This window comes from Dipteris shenzhenensis, chromosome 5 (assembly GCF_047967505.1).
Source record: "Dipteris shenzhenensis isolate YYH24624 ecotype China chromosome 5, Dip_SZ_1.0, whole genome shotgun sequence".
NCBI classification, from domain to species: domain Eukaryota; kingdom Viridiplantae; phylum Streptophyta; class Polypodiopsida; order Gleicheniales; family Dipteridaceae; genus Dipteris; species Dipteris shenzhenensis.
The window spans coordinates 9,200,100-9,221,415 of record NC_141600.1 but is presented as its reverse complement, the minus strand read 5'-3'; the positions used below and the strand labels follow the sequence as shown (position 1 = coordinate 9,221,415).

At 42.8% G+C, this 21,316-nt stretch overlaps 1 protein-coding gene across 2 annotated transcripts; it reads right to left on the bottom strand.

Annotated features, from left to right (window-relative positions):
• Window positions 1-648: 648 nt before the first annotated feature.
• SR45 (arginine/serine-rich 45) lies at window positions 649-19,678 on the bottom strand. Of its 2 annotated transcripts, XR_015541038.1 has the most exons (14): window positions 19,433-19,678; window positions 19,168-19,239; window positions 18,676-18,767; window positions 17,459-17,505; window positions 17,183-17,263; window positions 16,893-17,058; window positions 7,833-8,013; window positions 7,647-7,712; window positions 1,734-1,850; window positions 1,574-1,640; window positions 1,419-1,468; window positions 1,195-1,283; window positions 1,026-1,113; window positions 747-790 (listed from the first exon to the last, which is right to left on the bottom strand). XR_015541038.1 is itself a non-coding variant. In XM_087375288.1 (13 exons), exons 1-12 carry the CDS (start codon window positions 19,591-19,593, stop codon window positions 1,211-1,213), a joined length of 1,173 nt encoding a protein of 390 aa, XP_087231414.1. In that variant the 5' UTR covers window positions 19,594-19,678; the 3' UTR covers window positions 649-1,113; window positions 1,195-1,210. The 2 variants fall into 2 exon arrangements, 1 of the variants encoding a protein (XP_087231414.1); XM_087375288.1 differs by having other exon boundaries at window positions 649-1,113.
• Between the last annotated feature and the right edge of the window lie 1,638 nt (window positions 19,679-21,316).

The window sequence follows — 21,316 nt, the reverse complement described above, 5'->3', positions numbered from 1 at the left end:
ATCTTTGATCTTGGCCTCAAAACAAAGACACCTCACTTGTCCATATAGCAAACACAGCAACAATGTCAATTATATTACAGTGAATGAGCAAGAGACTTCGTCAACTCAATGACTTGGGCCAATGCTTTTTGTAATTCAATTGCTGATCAACTCCTACGCATTGATGATAATGTCACTGAACTACTCACGAACACCGTCTTTTTCTCAAATCCCTTTGTATGCCATCTTCAAATGGACTGCAAAGATTGAATAATTGCAAGAAGGCCATAGAAGATCAAGCGAAGCAAATTCAACGAGCCTAACGAAGTTAAGTACTTAACACCAATAAGTAGAAATCATATTAGTTGGTATTTAAAACAGACTTGCCTGCTTCCTAGGAACAAGACTAGCACATAAACAGTTCTCTGCTTCTACTGACATATGGATCACAACCTCTTCTGGGTCTGGGTCACTGATGTTTAAGACATTTATTTACTCTTGGCAAAATGGGCCCAAGAAAAACATTGGACAAGCAGGAGGGGTTTGACCATTTGATGTTGAGCTCATCTCAAAAAGGGGGTTGTCCATTTTTGTCTTGCCTCATATAGCCTGTTGCTTAACTGTTGCCTCTTAAGGTTAACTTGGTCTGCCCTTAGAATGCCACGGCTGCCCAAATGGGCGTGTCTCATTGCTGCTCCTCGTCCACACAAAGGCCAGAGCGATGAATAACCAAAAGAGCTGCTCATGCCACAATCAGGTCCACCGATACCTTGTATCACGAGAGCGACAAAGCCTGCTGCTGCTGACACGCCTGAGACAATGCAGACAGCCATGTAGCTGTTCCAGAGACAAAAAAACAAGCATACCAATCTACATCGAAGTAAAGGCTTACTACACTAACCTAAACTCAAGACTACCGATAGTCTCTAATAAGCACATGCAAACACCAGAACTGCAGAACACATAAACAAAACAAAGGTCAAGCATAGGAAAGAAGGGAAGCAAACACCAACAAAACTAAGAAAACTAAGAAACGTAAGCCATACAGGCAGAACAGAAGAGGCTAAAGAGTGCACAAAATAGGCTCCACTGCAACAAATTAGCTTCGCTCATTCTCCCATCTGCTATGCAGTCCTGTTAACAGATAGGACAGGGATCATTCAAAATTCAAGCTCTCGTAAAGCTCTGGTATTAACAGTCCAAATTAGCCTTTACCTTGAGAATGAACATTTTAGTGGCTGCTTTTAGAGGCAGACGGAGAGCTATTGCTTCTGCCACTTGGACTACTGCTCTCCCTCGTTGGTCTGGGAAGAAAACAATAAGTTCAGTGCTGATCGGACTTGGACTTACTGGAATCATCAAAAGGGACCGGCAAGAAGGACCAAGAAATTTTAATTTTAGAAGTCTTAAACACCATTATAGATTATGGTAAGTCATACCTCTTGGGACTCTTGCTCTTGGAAGCTTTTCTTGGAACACGAGGGGATCTCTGATAAAAATACCCCGAACAAACCCAGCTTAGAACAAATGAAGTTTGAAGTTGAGCATTTGGAAGGCAACACATGAGAGGCCAAAAGTTATTTTCATAATTTACCTTTCGAGCTGGTGATGGTGATGAGTATGAGCTAGATCTGCCACGGCGTCTAGGTGGGGACCGTACCCTACTAACCAAAAACAAAATGGATGAGAACCCAGCTGACTACCATCCCTCAAAAAAATAGAGCAGGCCATCAAAGACCATCAAAGAATAATACCTCCTTGGAGCTGAGCGAGAGCGAGACCTCAAAGGTCGTCGCATTGGTGATCTTGAACGCCGTCGAACTGGAGACCTGCGAGGTGGAGAGCGCCCACGCCGCACTGGAACTGGAGACCTGTTCAAAACATCCACACCAAAATTCAGTTTATACATCCATGCCAAGCATGGATTTAGATTTGCTGAATTCGTAAGTTGTTGAAATAAAACTAAGAAGAATTACTTGACATGCACAACTCTACAACAAAGAATGCATAAAGATGCTAAAATCATACTAAAAGTACCAAATGAATGAAATACAGCGAGCACACAAGCATGAATGCACTTGGCCTACAGTCCGCCAAATGAAGGAGTCCCATAATGTCTGGATTCTAAATGCCTAAAGCAAAGGTAGGGATGCCCCCCTCTGTTAAGACAGGCAATCTCCAAATGCAGAGGCCAGGGCCAAACAAATGGCCAGAAAGGCCAAAACTGGAAAATCTCCAATCACAGGAACCAGGGCAAAACAAATGGCCAAAAAGGCCATAACTGGCCGACCAGAACTGGCCGACCAGATGGGTCAGGCCTATAAAAGGCAGTAGCCCCCTGGCTACTAACTCACCTCTTGTTGGAACAGGCTGCTGCACACCCGCGCTCCAGCATTTCTGCCGTCTCTGCCTCCTCTGCCTCCACTCCTGCATCCTCTCCAGCATCCTCTGCCTCCACTCCTGCTTCCGCTCCAGCATCTCTGCCTCCTCTGCCTCAGCTCCAGCATCTCTGCCTCCTCTGTCTCCGCTTCATCATCCTCTCCTACTGCTGCTCCAGATCAGCATCGACTTATTTCTCTACTGCTGTATTATTTCCTCCAGATCTGCAGCAAACCTTTGCTCTTCTGGCAATAGGTTGCTGACCCAGATCTGGTTCAGTTCCAGCTAGTGGAGCTAGTGCAGAGCCCACTTCAGTTGGCTGTTCTGGAGGACTGCTGTTTGCTCCCTCCACAGTTTCTTTCTCAGATATCTCTTATCTTGTATTGAGTTCCTTTGGTGATATATATTTCTTCTTCAGCTATCATTAGTCTTCAGTGTTGTTTTATTTGTCTCCAAGTACTTTCTTTATATGGTATCAGAGCAAGGTGTGCCTATCAACACCTAAGCCTTGACCTGGAAAGCTTGGAAGATAGATCATCAACTGAAGATGTCTTCTCCTTCTTCCCCGAAGCGATCTCAGCCTGAATCGACCTCTATTCAACCACCACCCTCGTCATATGTCGAGAGAGAGTCTGCAAGGATCGAAGGTGATGAATACCTCTCCAAACTCTTTAAAGAATTTGCTGAATTTCAGAAATGGAAGGAACTTGAAGCAGGTACCCGCACACCCCGTGCTTCTTCTTCTCCACGTTTTTCTCCAATACGTCAACAAGGACCTCTATTCAACTCGGAAGAAGCAGAGCAACATTTCAAGTTCGGTGCCGACGAAAAACAAGTATACCCTGACGAAAGAGGACAGGCCGGCATGAAAACAATCGATTATTCGACAATGCCTATCCCACAAGAATCAGTGCAAGGTATGTTGCCCCATTCCCTTGGTGCAACTCCGTCTGTTATGCAAGGCATAGGAACGAGTAATCACGAGGACACAGACCCATACATGCATGTGAACACTCGTAGACGAGAAAGGAGAAATGCGTCAGACAATGAATTTGCTTTCGGTTCTCATTCTTCCTTCCCTCCCATCCCTCTCATATCTTATGCTGCCATCTTTCCTCCAGTGGCTTCTCATCCTCCGTCTTCTCCCATGCCACTGGGCTCCTATAGTTTATTTCCCTCTATCTCTCCCGCTGCCCCTTTTTCCCCTCTCATGTCGTATCCCGCCTCTCATGTTTATCCCTCCCCCTCAGGGCCTTCTCCAAATCCTTTTGTTCCTCCAGTGGTGCCGCCTCTCCCTCCTTCTCACTCGGCTCCTGTTCTGAGTCCTCTCACGCATCCATCGGTTGCTTCTCCCTATCACTCCCTTTCTTCCTCTTCGTTTCTTGTGACTATGGTAGCCCCCTGGCTACTAACTCACCTCTTGTTGGAACAGGCTGCTGCACACCTGCGCTCTAGCATTTCTGCCGGCTCTGCCTCCTCTGCCTCCACTCCTGCATCCTCTCCAGCATCCTCTGCCTCCACTCCTGCTTCCGCTAAAGCATCTCTGCCTCCTCTGCCTCAGCTCCAGCATCTCTGCCTCCTCTGCTTCAGCTCCAGCATCTCTGCCTCCTCTGTCTCCGCTTCATCATCCTCTCCTGCTGCTGCTCCAGATCAGCATCGACTTATTTCTCTACTGCTGTATTATTTCCTCCAGATCTGCAGCAAACCTTTGCTCTTCTGGCAATAGGTTGCTGACCCAGATCTGGTTCAGTTCCAGCTAGTGGAGCTAGTGCAGAGCCCACTTCAGTTGGCTGTTATGGAGGACTGCTGTTTGCTCCCTCCACATTTTCTTTCTCAGATATCTCTTGTCTTGTATTGAGTTCCTTCGGTGATATATATTTCTTCTTCAGCTATCATTAGTCTTCAGTGTTGTTTTATTTGTCTCCAAGTACTTTCTTTATACCCTCCCGCTGCCCAAAGAAGGGCACTAAAGCTCAACCTCATTTGAAATCCATAAAACCCTAGTCTGCTGTAACATAAAATCCATAGATCCACCTTGTTAATGTAAGATGATTGGACCCTTTAAACAATTGGCATGACTTCACTACTTTGAACCCCCAACTTAACCTAGAATCCTATCATAGAGCTGGGACACATGGCATTCTCCACTCCTTGTATTTTGGTCCCTGAAAGCATGGTCTGTGTGTCTCTTAGGGTTTGGATGATCTTCTAGATGAGTAAAAAGACGCCTAGTATAAAGGCAGATGCAATTGATACTGACAGGCCATAATGATTTAATGGTCATGCCCTTTGGGATCTCTGATGCCCCAGTTTCTTTTCAATTCCTAATGAATCAAATTCTCAACTTTCTCTTCGTATCAGCTTTGGTACTCTCACAGCATCTTGATCTACAGCATGTCAGCAAGACAAAGGAACAGTATCTTTGAAGGATTGGAGCAAACAACATTGCTAAGGCATTAGTTCTTTCATGGCCTTCAGACAGTTCCAGTTCTTTGAAATGTGCCTCAGCACTAATGCTGATGTGAAGCGGCTTTTAGCCTAAATTGATTAAGCTTATGTGAGTTAGTGTGAAGATCTCTAGGGCAGATTAAGTCTTCCACTATTTTTAGCGGAACATTGAATATGGACCTAGATTTATTACTTTGGTTATTTATTGTCAAGCTTATAAAGCTGTCTATTACTTTTATTTAACGTAATTGATGAACATAATTCAAATATAAAAATTAATATTATGAAGTTTCACTAGAGGGAACCAGCAAGAACTATATAAGTTTATGGAAACAATAGGGTTCTTTTGATTGTTTTAGATACTTGCTATTTGGAGCCGATTTAAAGCAATATTTCCTAATAAAGTACCAAATTAATAGCTATCAACCTGCATGGAGTAGGATTTGAATTTTGCCCATAGGCTGACGTCCTTATTTGATTTCATTTTGAGAAAATAATATTTTCATGGTTTGTACAATGCAATGCCAAGGCTATGCACGGATAATTAGTATTTGTAAGTGTCAACAAGCTTAGTGGGCTCATGTATACAATTTGGAAGCCCTCGAGGTTGCATTATGAGGGTTTTCGTCCAACAGACTACCACCTATCTTTGTGTTCTATCCTACAGTAGCGATATATACTATGTCAATCCTTATGCCACACACAACCTACACGTTAAATATTGCCAAGCGGATTCAAGAGTTGAATAACTAACATAAATATTGATTAAGGATTCGGAATGACCATTTATACTTCGGTCAACACTAACCTCAATTTGCCTTTAAAAATTCTTATGTGATTAAATTTTAAAACCGTCAAATGTGGTTAATCAAGGCTAAATTTGCAACTTTGGTTAAGGGGATAGGGCTGCTCATTTAATGAAATGAATAGAACAACAGATCCAAGCACATGAATATCTTCATTGGGCAGAAAGATAGACCCTCGAGAGGTTTTTGTTAATTGTCTGCATCCCTATAATTAAAATCATCCTTGGAACTACAATCAAGGCCTTGGACCATATGGACAAGGCTAGTCAAGGGTTAGCTTCCTTAAGGTAGGTAGTATCCATGGCAAATAAGCAAGGAAACTTCCAAAGAAAGTTAATTATCCCATCTCCATAAGGTGCCATCCAATACCTCATAGTATGGCGGCCTAAAAATCAATGATATAAGCAGCGAGTTTTGGAAACACTATTAAAAGCACGAGGTCCTCATTTGAGATGACCGCAAGAGGAAAATCAAGGGGAAGCCTACATGTACATGAATTCAAGAAAAAGGCAGTATTAATTATACACCTAGATGAATCCAGGAACACTGCCCTCAAAACTGGGTCGCAATCAGCAACCCATCGATGTGTCAAGCAGCCTAACTTCGCTCGATTCATCTTCATCTTTTAGCTGCATCTGTAGTAGCAGCCTCAGCTTTACTCACAGCCCACCTAGAAGGGTGGGTAATTGTCTCTAACCCATAGTATTTTTTTCATCTCTTCAATAGTCTTTTCTCGTTGAAGCACATTAATTTGTTTGAAGACTGCGACTACCCACAACCTACACTAACTACAAGGAGCACAGCATAAATTGGTAGGACAATTATCAAGAGTAAGAAAGGTCATTGTGAACTTCCATCTTTCCTTCAAGTGAGCAATCATTGAAAGTGACTAATCTTACATATAAGAACTGCCAGCTGACAAGAGCCTGCTGAACTCAATTGGGCTATGTTCCTTTGTAAGATATAACCCTGTTACGCACTGCAAATCCTTTGATAATATTCACAGCATTCACGGGAATTAATAAAGACTGCCTTCCGAAACTGACTGCCATGTACTGACGTATTGAGTGGGCTTCTGCTCGCTTCACATGTGAGTGGCTTAACAAGATTCAAGGTCAACAACTACCTATAAATTTCAGGAATGGCAAATCGCAAGTAATGATGAAGTGAATTCTGAGGATAAGGTTTACATGCAAGTCCTCAAAGCCCTGTGTTGTACATTAGCAGCCCAAAGTCCAGTGGACATATACACAATACAACTGGAAAAGGCCTCTCTAACAACAAAGGAAGTCCTCTGAATTCCGAGGATAAGGTTTACATGCAAGCATCAGAGAAGTCCTGAAGTCCTGCATTCTGAGGATAAGGTCTAAATGTGAATATCCGAGAAGTCCTGAAGGCCCTGTGTTGTACATTAGTAGCCCAGAGTCCACTGGAAATATACAGCACAAATGGAAAAGGCCTCTCTATTAACAAAGGAAGAAAGCTAGTCAATGATCCACTTATCAAAAAATGATTTCAAGCTGGTCAAGTAGGTCTTGGCCAGGCATAACTTAGGCAGTGCACTGAAAGGCCTGGAAAAGACCTCTCTAACAACAAATGAAGAAAGCTAGTAAATGGTCCACCTGTCAAAAAGGACTGCACATTTCAAGCTGGTCAAGAGAAGGTCATGGAAGACATAACTGAGGTCATGTATAATTATTAAAAAGGTTCCCACCCAAAACCATATGTTACATCCATACTTGTAGATTGCGTGCTCAAGCAAGGTGAAGGAGATAGCAGTCTTCCCAGCACGCAGATTCACTTGTTAGCCTCTGAGGACAAGCTGTCACACTGCATAGCAGCTCTTTATGACTACATAAGAGTCTAAATAGGCATGCTACCTACTTGGGCCATTTCTAAACAGTAACTCCTACCATCCGGGGCATTCTTTCAATATCTAAACATGATGCCAAAAACTTGTTGTACAGTTCATTCGATTCACCAAATCAGAAGTGATCACAAGACCGTGGCCAAAAGAAATGAAACTGAGAGTACCTTCGCCGATGAAGAACAGGTGACCTCTGGCGACCCACAGGACTTCCTCTAGCTCTACGAGGTGACCTGTAAATAAAATTTCACCAAAGAGGGTCATCCAAATTCCCTGCAAGTAACATGAACCAAATCTTGCTAAAGCTCTAGAGCTTAACAAACTAAATTTAAACCAAACAGGAATTATTTGACCTGATCGGTGAGCGACGTCTTCTTCGTGGAGGAGAAGGAGATCGCCTGCGAGGAGAGCTTGCTGGTGGGTGTCTATGCGGGGGACTTTCTGGAGCTCGGCGCCGAGGGGAAATACCACGTCGCCGATCAATAGATGAAGACCTCCTACGAGCTGGAGGCGTGAGTGACTTCCGGCGTGGTGCTGGAAAATATCAGGAAAAAAATAAGTTATACTACAATGCACTCAAGACACTATTGCTGCATGCTTTGACAAAACTGAATACAGTTGTGGACTGAACTTTAAAGATTGCAGTCACACAGAACATTAATCCAAGAAATTAAACCCATGTGCCCTTAAGTTGCTAAGTTTATCCTTGAAAAGTAGGGTGACAAGGGGATAGAAACATAGGAGACAACAGTAAATAGTAGACATGGAATTAACATGAGACTTCACATAAAAATAACACCATACAAACCTTCCATCTTACTAGACTGACAGGGTGCATTACATGTCGGTCACCTCAAGGCTCTGAATTGGACATCTGTATCAAGCCAGAAAAGCATTTCTACAGAGTTTGCAAAGACCTAGGGCGTGAGAAGGCCTGTCACTCTAAGCAGATTTAATACAGCTACATATACCCTGATAGAGAGGGGATCGATCTACTCTTGCGTGTTGGGTCTCACTCTTTGCGCTGCAGAGGGACGTTGGAGATATCATAGCCAAAGAGTGGTGATGTGATGTGTTGGTATGTAGTACTAGGAGTTCTCATACTAATTCATGTGTGTGAGTCATGTGTGAGTGCCACATGTCACAATGGGACTTATCCCATATGCACTAGGTGCTAGTGTGTGAGTGAGTAGTCTATATAAGGCTTGTACTTCACTTACCATTGATGAACGAATGAAAGCCTTCTTCATGTCTTCATTTTAGCATCATTTTCTCACACCCTAACCTTCTCTCTCTCTCTCTCTCTCTCTCTCTCTCTCTCTCTTCTTCATGTCTTCATTTTAGTATCATTTTCTCACACCCTAACCTTCTCTCTCTCTCTCTCTCTCTCTCTCTCTCTCTCTCTCACGAGAGATGGTTTGCCCTTGCCGATCGCAAGTTGACTGAGAAGTCTCTATCATACGGGAGATATTGGATAGTTGGACTTGCTCTTTACAGTATTGCGGTGGAGGGGGAATCGGTCTACTCTTGCGTGTTGGGTCTCACTCTTTGCTCTGAGGGGGGATGTTGGAGATATCATAGCCAAAGAGTGCCAAAGAGTGTGGTGATGTGATGTGTTGGTATGTAGTACTAGGAGTTCTCGTACTAGTTCATGTGTGTGAACTAGTGCCACGTGTCACAATGGGACTTATCCCATATGCACTTGGTGCTAGTGTGTGAGTGAGTAGTCTATATAAGGCTTGTACTTCACTTACCATTGATGAACGAATGAAAGCCTTCTTCATGTCTTCATTTTAGTATCATTTTCTCACACCCTAACCTTCTCTCTCTCTCTCTCTCTCTCTCTCTCTCTCTCTCTACCATGATTCTAACAAAATCGTATTGTCATGATTTGCAATCCAAGTGGGAGCAACACCTTCTGTTAGTACAGGCCATATTAAGCGATACTTACACCTCAAATATTGGGCGTACCCCATATGAAGCTACTTTCAACAAGAGGTTTTCTTCACCCCTCACCAGGATGATATCACCGTCCCTCAAAACTACAGAATCCATGGCTGAGATCACAGAGTCAATTATAGACTGCCTCGCCAAAGCTAAAGCAACATACACGCGCCAAGCATGTCAACTATAAAGAGGGCGATTAGGTTTATCTGAGGATTATAAAGCAAAGGCTAAAACAGGTGGGCAAGCGATGCCCTAAGTTACCCTTCAAAAGTTTCGAACAATTCCCCATCATTAAGAAGATCAACGATGTCTCTATGACGTTGCGGTTACCATAAAATTGGACGATGCATAATGTCTTTCACATGGCATGATTGAAGCCATATATTGGGCCACCACTTAGCGATATCTCCGATGAGCTATAGCCCAAGGTGATCGACAAGAAATAAATCATTGAGCCAGAGCAAATTCTCCTCCACAAATGGAAGCATGGGTCAAGACACCCGATCCGCGAATTCTACACGAAGTTTCGAGACTGAGAAACCCATGAAGCGGTGTGGTTAGACGAAAGTTTCTTCAAGGAGCTCCCACAGATATTGACTACTATTTCGAGGCCATGCACCTACTGCCAAGTTAAGGAGGGAATGTCACATGCACCTCTGCACGTGGGTGCAAGGTGAGAAGTGGCTTCATCGACAAAGTGCAAATAGTTCCTATGATAGGATATTTTGTCGTAAGCCAAGACCCCATTGTGAGCCCTTGTCCAAGGACAGTCAAGCACGAGCTACGTAGGTCAATCTCTCAGCCTAGGGTCAAGTCAAAAAGTCAGTCCTTGTTCACTAGTACCCACTGGAGAACAGTAGGTTAGTGTTTCCGTCTTAGGGTTCTAGGTAGGTCTAGGTCTCAGCCTAGGATAGGAACCCAAAAGGGATCCCTCAAGGCTGAGCTAATGAGCTCCCATCAAGGGAGAATGGGCTGGGGGAAGGGCTGCCTTTATAGGCCGCCATGTGCCCTCCCTAGGCTGTTTTTATGGGGCAAAGGGCCCAACCAGCGAGCCCAAAACAACCGACCAGAAAGTTGGCCAGTTTGGGGCTGGTTGGCTCACCTTGCAGCCCCCTATATAAAGGGGGGGCTGCAGCCCTCATTCCTCATTCAGCTCCAGCCTTCCCTGCAGCCTTCAGCCCGTCCAGTGAAGCCCGGTGCACCTCCAGAGATCCCATGCACAGCAGCAAGAGTTAGCAGTGCAGATCAGCCTCGAAGGGAGAAGTACATGCAGCACTACAGCCGGGGTTTGGACCAGTGAACGGAAGAAGGTTTGGTGTCTGTTTCAGCAGCTCTTTTTATACTTCTTTTACAGTTTTCTCAGCTCACTCACAGCTCTCATCACTCAGCTCTCAGTTCACATCTCAGCTCTCTCTTAGCTCTCAACTTTCCGTCTTCACTTCATCTCACACTCACGCAGCTCCAATCTCGTGTCGTCTACATTCTCTCTCTAACCCTACTCTCTCTATCTCTTATGGTGCATACGCATACGCCTTGCACAAAGGTTTAAAGAAGGTCTTGCTTCGCATTACACGATCATTCACCATTGCATGTCGAATCAACCTAAGTGTATACCAACTAGTGTCTCGAGCTTCAATGCTCTATACCAATTGTTACATGCAATTACATGCACGTAGCCTTCCACATCGCACCAATTCGTCACATACAAAGATCATCACGAACTTACAAGGATCATCACCTTCTAGTCATGCATGGTTCTTAATCAGTGTCTCTCACACCCCTTCTAGACATAGACCTAGAGCATAGACCCTCCATAACCCACACTTGGCACCTTGCCAAGTATCACTCCTTTATGCACTTACCCCATATACCCTTCAATTCACATTTCGCCACCACTTGCCCCTTAAAAATGACCATAATAAATATCGTGGCACTAGCAAACCTCACTCTCCTCATCCACAAAAAAGCCGGAACTAAAAGGCGTTTTTCTACATGAGAAACCTCCAAGGGATCGTGCTTCTTTCCTTCGAAGATACTTGTTCTCAGGCAGCACTTGACTGCAGATGTCAGATATATAGAGGTGCACGTTGTATTGACACATCCTATTTTGAGCATTACCTATACATGGTATTTTGGATGTCTAGTAGACTATACTCTCTCTTCCAAATCCTTGTCTTCTTTGAGCAATGTCATCCTGAGTGGTTCTGATCATGATACTTCTTTAAGCATTCCACCACAGCCTTTAGGCTGTAAAAAGCTAGTTCTATCATGATACTTGAGCTCCATCTGCTGGACGCTTAGATTTCTAACACACATTTCCACTGCAGAGAGTGAATGTGTAATCGTGAATTGCAATAAGGGAAAGTAGAAATAGCAAGAACACCCTGAAAGACCACCTCTGATTCGAAAACTGAACCAACCTCACATGTTGCTGGCATTTCCAGACTGGTCAGAGCAGCTCTTAAAGAATACAGAAGCATAATAAAACAAGTATGTCAGAAACTGACTGTGCACAAATTACAAAATTCCTCTCTCTTGTATTAAAATAGACATAATAACGGCCATTCTCTTTGCAGGCTAAAAGGTTTAGAGTGACATATTTGTAAATCTATTTGCTAACAGCAGCCACTCAACTAATGATTCAAGATCAAGCAATGGAACATTTCAAACATGAAAATAATAGATACCTTGTAATATTTCTCTAAACAAAACTTTAACCACGGAGAAGATAACTCCCTAAGGTTAGTTACAAACTTCAAAGAGCACTTGCGTCGAGACCTAGAAATATTCCTCAAATTCCAAAAAATTGTTCTTATAGCCAAAAAAAAAGTACTAAATTTGCTCAAGGAGGGGGTGGGGCCCGTCTTTGTTGATGGGCCATTGGGGGGCGGGGAGACATTCCAAACCCCAACACACTTGGCAATCACACCCACATGGGAAGCCCTCAGAAAAGCTGTCCTTGACACTTCAACGCAGGTTTTTGGAGAAATTTCCCAGGACAGAAAGAAGAGACATAAAGGGCTGCCCCACAAGAAATGGTATGATGATGAATGCAAGCAACTACGCAGTGAGCTGAGACATATTTCTGACATTAACCTCTACAGACAGAAGAAAGAGCAATACAATGCCCTCACGAGGAAGAAGAAAAGAAATTACATTTTCGAAAGGGAAAAATCTGATTTGCTTACATTCATCAAGAATCCCAAAAAGGGGTGGAAACAGGTTAAGGGCCAGAAGAAAAAGGTCATAAGCAATATCTCTGATGAGGAAATGCTGGAGTATGTCACCAAGCTCTATAATCATGCCAATGCCACAGAAATGGGAAATGAAACAATGTCATATGCTTCAGCCAGCCCTTTCACTTTTGAGGATGTTGAAGCAGGGTTGAAAAAGATGGCAAATGGCAAGGCCTCTGACCACATGCACATGTGTGCTGAACTCTTCAAATGGACAGAAGACAAGGCACGACAATGGCTATCCCACATACTGACAAACGCTTTACATCATGGCTTCCCTCCAGATTGGCAAGAGAATTGGGTTCAGCCTCTATTCAAAGGAGGAGACAAAAATTCAGTCACCAATTACAGGACTATAATGGTCAATTCCACACTGGCTAAACTTTTTAGCACAGTGCTTGAGGCAAAAATCAGCATTTGGGCTGAAGAGGCCAAGAAGAGGGCCATTGGCCAAGCAGGCTTCCGTAAAGAACATAGAACTGCAGATCACCTGGTCACATTAAGAGTACTCACGGATGAGAGCAGGCTCAAAGGAGAAACTCTTATGTGTTGCTTTGTAGATTTCAAGAAGGCATTTGATACAGTCCCGAGAGGTGGCCTATGGAAAAGAATGCAAGACCTCAGAGTCCCTCTGGCACTAAGGATAGGCATCTCTCGCATACACAAGAAGGTATCATGCAAACTCAGGCAAGAACATGGACTGTCAACCGCCTTCCAAAGTAATATGGGGGTGAAACAAGGTTGCCCTCTTTCACCCACACTGTTTGGAATATGCATTGACAAGCTAGAAGAACTGATTAATGAATTTGCAGCAGAAGAAGGGATACAAGGGCCCAAGCTTGGGCTATGGACAATACTATTGCTCCTATATGCAGATGATGTGGTTCTTTTCGCTAATGACCCTGACTCCATGCATCAACTATTACAGGTACTACAGGTCCTTTGCACGGAAAGTGGGCTGCAAGTTAACACTGCCAAAACCAAAATGATGGTAGTATGCACCACCCGACCTAAACATCCCCTAGTTATCAGCTTTGAGGGGTAGCACATTTAATATGTCGATACCTTTAAATATTTGGGAATTGACATACCAGCCGATCACAGATGGTGGCAATGTGCACAAAGAAGGCTGGATACAGGTTGGGGGAAGTACTATCAATTTGAAAACAACTGTAGGCACACTGATACCCGGACCTGGAAGATTCAGAATATGTTGTTTATGCATGTGGTTCAAACAATGTTATATGGAGTAGAAGTATGGGGGGGCAGCATCTCTCTCTCCACATGGAATGAGATTGAAAAAATTCAGAACGCTTTCCTACGAAGACATCTAGGAGTCAAGGCAACTACCCCTTATTCAGTCCTCTTTTTGGAAACGGGCAGGCGGCCAATTGAATCCAAGCACTGATCAGAGTGATGCAGTACCTAGTGGAAGTACAACAAATGCCAAAAGAAAGATTGCCACAAAGAGTGAAACTTCAGAAGAATCATAAAAGCAAGATCATCTGCACAGGATGGAGGACAGATATAAGGAAATGGTTCAGCACATGGAAAGTGGAATCATACTTGACTATGCCCCCTGAAAAGGTCAAGATGCAAGAATTCCAGTTGTCCCTACTATGCACTCTACAAACCCAATGGTTAACAGCAGAAAAGAGGACCAAGCTAGAATACTATCAAGATCAAATAAATCCTTTATGCTGGTCATCTTTCATGACACCAGATGCCCCTGCTCAGTCATACATCAGTACTCCCATACCTCTTCTCTATCGCAAGAATATTGCCAGATTCCGCACACGGTCACATACCTTGGCAATAGAGACAGGAGCTTGGCTAAGTCTGCCGCAACATGTTAGAGTTTGCAGATTCTGTGATTCGCAGACATAAGAGACAGAGGCACATATAGACCTACACTGCCCCCGATATGCACACATCAGAGACGACTATCAGCAGATACTAGCAGACACCACTCACATCTCGTCAGTTCTCTCCACTGCCTCTACGGCAATGTTGTCACTCGTCTTTTTTGATACCATCAAGAACTTGAAAATTCTTGACCCCTCCACAACGGAGGAGATTTTTGTACTGAGGATTTTTGAAAATTCTTGACCCCTCCACTTCCACTTCCACTTCCACTTCTTCTGTGTGTGTGTGTGTGTGTGTGTGTGTGTGTGTGTGTGTGTGTGTGTTCGTGTGTCTCTGCAAAATCTGTCCTACAGGGAGATAGAAAATGACCCCTAAAATATAGCCAGCAGAAATAACTTGAAAACACTGCTAAAGCAGCCAGCCAAAAAAGTAGGGAGCCCCCATCCCCCTCCAAGTCTCAGATCTTCCAGTAGTTTCTTGGTCTACAGTCACAGGGGCATGGCCTGGAGGCAAGCTAGAACTGCAGTAAAAAACGGCAACAGGGCACACACCCCTGTCCAATTCGAAACATGTTCACACACAATTTATATTCTGCCACATGCACCAAAGTGTGAAATTTGAATAGCCATTCCCATGTACATAAAGACACGAACCCTTACATCACCAAGGTAATGGCTTTGTCCATCACTATCCAGATGACATTTGTGTTTATTGTTATTACATGAGACAACACATTTTCCAGACATCCAAGACCTAAGTCTATATTGTAGACGGCATGCAGTATAGCAGCAGAGACCTGAGAATTTAATGTCAAGAGGATATTCGCAAGTCCATGGAAAAGAGTTGGGGCCCACATTAACATCATTACTTTATATACCTAGATGAATCCAGGAACATTCCCAAACTCATCCTCTAAAAACACAACATAGTGCAGTTTCAATCTCATGATAGTCACTCACAAGGTTGAAAACCATAAACTCCATCATGCATAGCAAGGACTAGCTACTATGACATCCCCACTGACGTCATCAGCACCCAACAGTGGATGTAAACCATAGTATAAAAATATGCTCTCACACATACAAATCCACACACCCACACATACTTGAGCATCCATTTATACAAAGTCTTCGTACTGAGTTTCTGTCGGCACTCCGGAGGTGAAGGGCAGACTCAGCCATGACGAAGGCTAGCACTAAAGGAGAAGGCTAATCAAAAGGTAGTCCAAAATCTCTTCATTCAAGCTACAACTGCTTGTGAAGTCTATAAACGTTTTCATTTTAGTCTCTCCCCAACGAGCACCTAAATCTAAATCTAGCTTATAGGGCAATGCACCATTTAAGATAGAAAGAATTATCACAATACCAGCAGGCCGCAACTTGGACGAAAACTTCACAAGGTGAAATTTGCATGTCCGCTAATACGGCAGAAGCATATACCTAGATGAATCCAGGAACATTCCCAAACTCATCCTCTAAAAACACAACATAGTGCAATTTCAATCTCATGATAGTCACTCACAAGGTTGAAAACCATAAACTCCATCATGCATAGCAGGGACTGGCTACTATGACATCCCCACTGACGTCATCAACGCCCAACAGTGGGTGTAGACCATAGTATAAAAATATGCTCTCACACATATAAATCCACACACCCACACATACTTGAGCATCCATTTATACAAAGTCTTCGTACTGAGTTTCTGTCGGCACTCCGGAGGTGAAGGGCAGACTCAACCATGACGAAGGCTAGCACTAAAGGAGAAGGCTAATCATAAGGTAGTCCAAAATCTCTTCACTCAAGCTACAACTGCTTGTGAAGTCTATAAACGTTTTCATTTTAGTCTCTCCCCAACGAGCATCTAAATCTAAATCTAGCTGATAGGGCAATGCACCATTTAAGATAGAAAGAATTATCACAATGCCAGCAGACCGCAACTTGGACGAAAACTTCACAAGGTGAAATTTGCATGTCCGCTAATACGGCAGAAGCATATACCTAGATGAATCCAAGAACATTCCCAAACTCATTCTCTAAAAACACAACATAGTGCAGTTTCAATCTCATGATAGTCACTCACAAGGTTGAAAACCATAAACTCCATCATGCATAGCAGGGACTAGCTACTATAACATCGTTACTTTAGCACATACAAATCTGGAGGCAGCTTAACAGAATAGATCTGTGTCTCAAGGAAACTTACAGCTGTCATTGTTAATAAAAGGTATATCATAAAAGAGCTGGAATTCCTTGATAACCTCCCAGGAGAGTCAATTCCCTTGGAGAGATGCGGAAACAAAAAGAATTGCACTTGGGAGAGTAAATTACGAGAAAAGTAAAGAGAGTCGTCAGAAAGCTTACATTCACGTCGTCGGGGTAATCCATCCTTTTCACTATCACCATGCACATTTGCTCGTCCACCTGCATCTCTTTTGGGGGGTGCCGCTGCAGGTCTAGGAGGTGGAGATGCCTTTTTGCTTGGTAGAAGAGTAAACTTTGCAGTAACTGTGTTGCCGTCAATTTGTCCCTGCAGGATAATACAGGTGAATCGTAACATTTCACTTGGAAAGGTAAATATACAATGCAGATACAATAGATCCACATTTACAGGTTGGTGCACTGCAAATTGCTCCATAATGACGCTTGCATACCCCATCCATATGATGCAAGGCCTTATCTGCATCTGACCGCGTCTTGAAAACAATGTAGCCATACCCCCTGGGTAGTTGGACCTATAGCAAATTGACAATCTTTGAATTAAACATTTAAGGCTCAGAGAGACACTTTCCATGCTTAATCTCACCGGAAAAGAAAAATATACGTCCAACCAACTGATTTAAAACTTGGATAACTGCAAGGCTTTGTAAGCATAATATCCCACAAGATAACACCTTCCTACATCCTTATATCAATACAAAAGTACTTACTGTTCGATCCATAGCAAGCTCCACACTTATGACCTCACCAAAATTGCCTGAAATTAGTAAAACAAGTCCAAGTTACAACAGAGATAACCAGCGTTCATCCTGAACTGACGTGGACATCTGCAATTAGGGACTAATAGACGAGGAACCAAAAATACGCCAATTACAAGATCAGCAGGTAAAAATCCCTGCAGATTCCCATTGCATTTAAATAATCATCACAAAAAAGAATTGTTGTATGGAAATCACAGCCTAATTGAAACAGGCCAAAAAATACACGTGCAAAATTACTACGAGGGCTTTATACAAATTGATATCATAAGAAGAGAATGGAGTATCCAGCTCAAGCTTTGACAAAATCTTCTCAGCATTAAATGATAACTTGGCAACCTCATGACCCACAACTGCGATCATTAAAAAACCATTGTAGGATCATTCTCTCTTAGTTATTACTCCACAATCTTGGCAAAGTTTCACAGGCATGGTGATGTGATAGTTTTGAGAAAACTGGACATAGGACATCAAAGCCCTAATCGTCTTGGAGGAAAACCCCATGACATTAAATTCAAAGGCCATGAAAAATAAGAGCAACCTACAGCTTTCAACGTTGCTATTACCCTTGAAATTCCTCTGCTTTACTGTTAATTGTCAATTATGGCACAGTATGTTTAGGCACGTAGGCATATAGAAAGCATAAAGAACACTAAAAATACGAAAAATGATTATGAGGTAACAGTTCAGCTCCAACTTCCTTTAATAATGAAAAAAAACTTCACGCTTCCTTCAAAACAAATTAATATGCATAGATCCCCGTACCCATCCAAGTACCAAAGAGCAGAGAGATTGAACATACTAAAAATCTCCTTCAAGTGTGCATCGTTAACATTCTGGGTAAAATAAAAAATGATTATGAGGTAGCAGTTCAGCTCCAACTTCCTTTAATAATAACAAAAACTTCATGCTTCCTTCAAAACAAATTAATATGCATAGATCCCCATAACCATCCAAATACCAGGGAGCAGAGAGATTGAACATACTAAAAATCTCCTTCAAGTGTGCATCGTTAACATTCCGCGTAAAATAAAAAAGATTATGAGGTAGCAGTTCAGCTCCGACTTCCTTTAATAATGACAAAACCTTCATGCTTTCTTCAAAACAAATTAATATGCATAGATTCCCATACCCATCCAAATACCAAGGAGCAGAGAGTTTGAACATACTAAAAATCTCCTTCAAGTGTGCATCGTTAACATTCCGCGTAAGATTGCTCACGTGCAACACGTGTGACTCTGATGCCGGCGATGAAGCTTTCCTGAACATGATCGCATAGAGTTAAATCACAACGACTGGAAGATCTGAGACAACAGAGGCAAGTCGTAGTCCTTATAACCCCTACATGTTCCCCTTTTTAAAGACATTCATATCCTCAACTTTGAAGAAACCATAATCTGTTCAAATAAATGAGAACCCGAAATATTTATAAGATTCATGCTAGCTAATACCCTAAAAGAGTAGAAAACACATATGAGGCTATACATTGCCTCCTGCGCACGGTGCCAATTTACCTCTTTCATGAAACAGTCCGCAATGCACATACTATCGTCAGATAACAGACGATATCCCATATGTCGGTCGAAACGTACATAAAATTTATGTATGGAGAAAAAGCCGAAGCTGAGATAAAGACGGTGATAAAAACCGAAATTCCTTACCGCGTTGGAGACGGTCGCTTCGGTGGAGGTGGTGGCGGCGTTCTCGCTTTCTTTACAGCCGGCGCTGGCGTACTGCGCAAGAGAAGGAAGAAGAGGATCAGCTTGTTATCCTTCAATGGTAAGCCCTAGCAAAAGGGCGCTTCGTCTACAAAAGGCAGTGTGACAACGAGAAGTCTTCTTGAAGATTGCAAGGCGACACGTTGAATGGTGAAACATCACAAAAAAAGTGGAGGGAGAGAGAATCGTGAAAGGAAAATGGAGGCACCTCTTCTTAGGGGGGGGGCTACGGCTTCGGGAGGTGTCGCTGGCTGAAGCAGAGGAGGAGGAGGAGAGGGAACGGGAGCGAGAGCCAGAGGCGGAGGAGGAGCCCGAGTAGGAAGAAGAGCCCGACGCTGAGGGAGAAGGCGAGCGTGCGGGCTTCGCCATCGCTGCTCTCTCTCAAGCTCTGCTTTGCTCCCTCCAAACAATAAAACCCCAAAAACTGTAACACTGCCTCACCTCAGTCTTTCTTTCCCACACACACACACTCTTAACCTCCTCTCTCTCTTGTTACCTCTCTCTCTTGTAACCACATGGTGCGACCTGGTTACCTTGAATCTACATGGTTACATGGTTGGAAATTATTCACGGCTACCACATATGCCAAAATGCATCCTTGTGAAAGTATGTTCCTTCAAAGATGTTTCCGGGTTGCATTGCATATATTTGCCACTTTGTTTTAAAGACTCGTTGTTTCTCCTAGTGATTGGCGGGCACATAACAAGACATTATGAATCCTCTTCCACATTTAAAGGGGCAGAGAGAGAGAGAGATGTTAGCCATTGCAAGATTAGTAATTAGGGGGAAGCAAGCAGTTGAATACTCTAAACAAAATAAAACTAGAATGCTTGGCCAGATCCTAAGTATATTTTCAAGTAGCTAATAATAGGCCAATTGATCTAATGGCTTAGAATGTGCTACATGGCTTCCTAGGATTTTAGAGTTTCATAAAGCACTCTAGTGTTGGCCAAGTAAATATGCATCGAAAATCATGTCCAAGTCTTTACAGCAATCTTCTAATCATAAGTCAAAATACAATAATATATGACATGATGCAACAAAAGGCTTGTTTTACAAAACTGCATTGTAAAAGAACATGATGGTTTTCTTTCATAAACTAGAACCGGACAGGTAGCAGTGAACGATGTCAGGCTAGGCGGGCAGAATCTAAGCCATTATGATGCCTGCCTAACAAGAAAGGAGGGAGAGAAACTAGACCCGAAGAGGCAGTATCTAGCAACATCAAATATAGGATACGCTCATGTGGGTTTGGGGTTTCTTTTTATAGTGTGCCACCTGGCTCAACGAGAGGGTAGAAAGGGGGTTTGGTTCCACTATGCTACCTATCTAAATACATTAAACAATATAGAAGAAAAAGGATTTGTTAGCACTGTCTCCTTAGACGTAGTGTTATGACAGAGGATTGAAACTTTTTTGTGAATTTCCACATGTAATTTTTAACATTTTTAATTAACTTGTGTGTTTCAAACTGCCATTTATGGAGATTATCCTTAAAAAGTTGCCTTTTAATAGCCTAATGCCTTTAAATTTTTCATTTGCTTTCTCTTTTGCATCTAAAAGCACTCTATACTAGGAGGCAATGCCCATGCGCACTTTTCACTTAAGGTTACTATTAGGGTTAGAGTACCTATGTAGAGACTTATATCATCATTTTAGTTTTTCTTAAGGTAATACAAACTCCTAGGGTAGTCATTCTATGTAGCAAGCACACATTAAAAATACCCCTATATCAAAAAAAATGCATTTTTTTGTAAAATTGTTTTCCCCTTTTTTGTATCTATACATGTTGCAAGCCATCTTCCCACTGGGTCAGTGTATTTTCTTAATGTAGAAATTATTCACAATACATGACTTTTGTGGGCAATTTACTAGGTTCTTTGTGCAATGGCTCAGTGATACCTTATTTGGTGGAGCTTTGTCTCAAGAAGACAAGCTTGATGGCACCGATTACTCCATGGTAAAAAACCTACTAGTTACCAAGGGTCTATGGGGAATTGTAAATGGGGATGAACCTTGTCCAATAGATGCTACAACCAATGCTCTAGCAACATCTAATAGAAACTAGGCTACAATGGTGGCCGGACCTACA

Bases quoted from the DNA above. Each gene is read 5' to 3' on its own strand.
- SR45 (XM_087375288.1), bottom strand. From the start codon at position 19,593: ATGGCGAAGCCCGCACGCTCGCCTTCTCCCTCAGCGTCGGGCTCTTCT. The intron at 17,059-17,182 runs GTATGCAAGCGT...ATTATCCTGCAG, and splicing joins CCTTGCATCATATGGATGGG to GGACAAATTGACGGCAACAC. The intron at 1,469-1,573 runs GTAAATTATGAA...TATTTTTATCAG, and splicing joins CACCATCACCAGCTCGAAAG to AGATCCCCTCGTGTTCCAAG.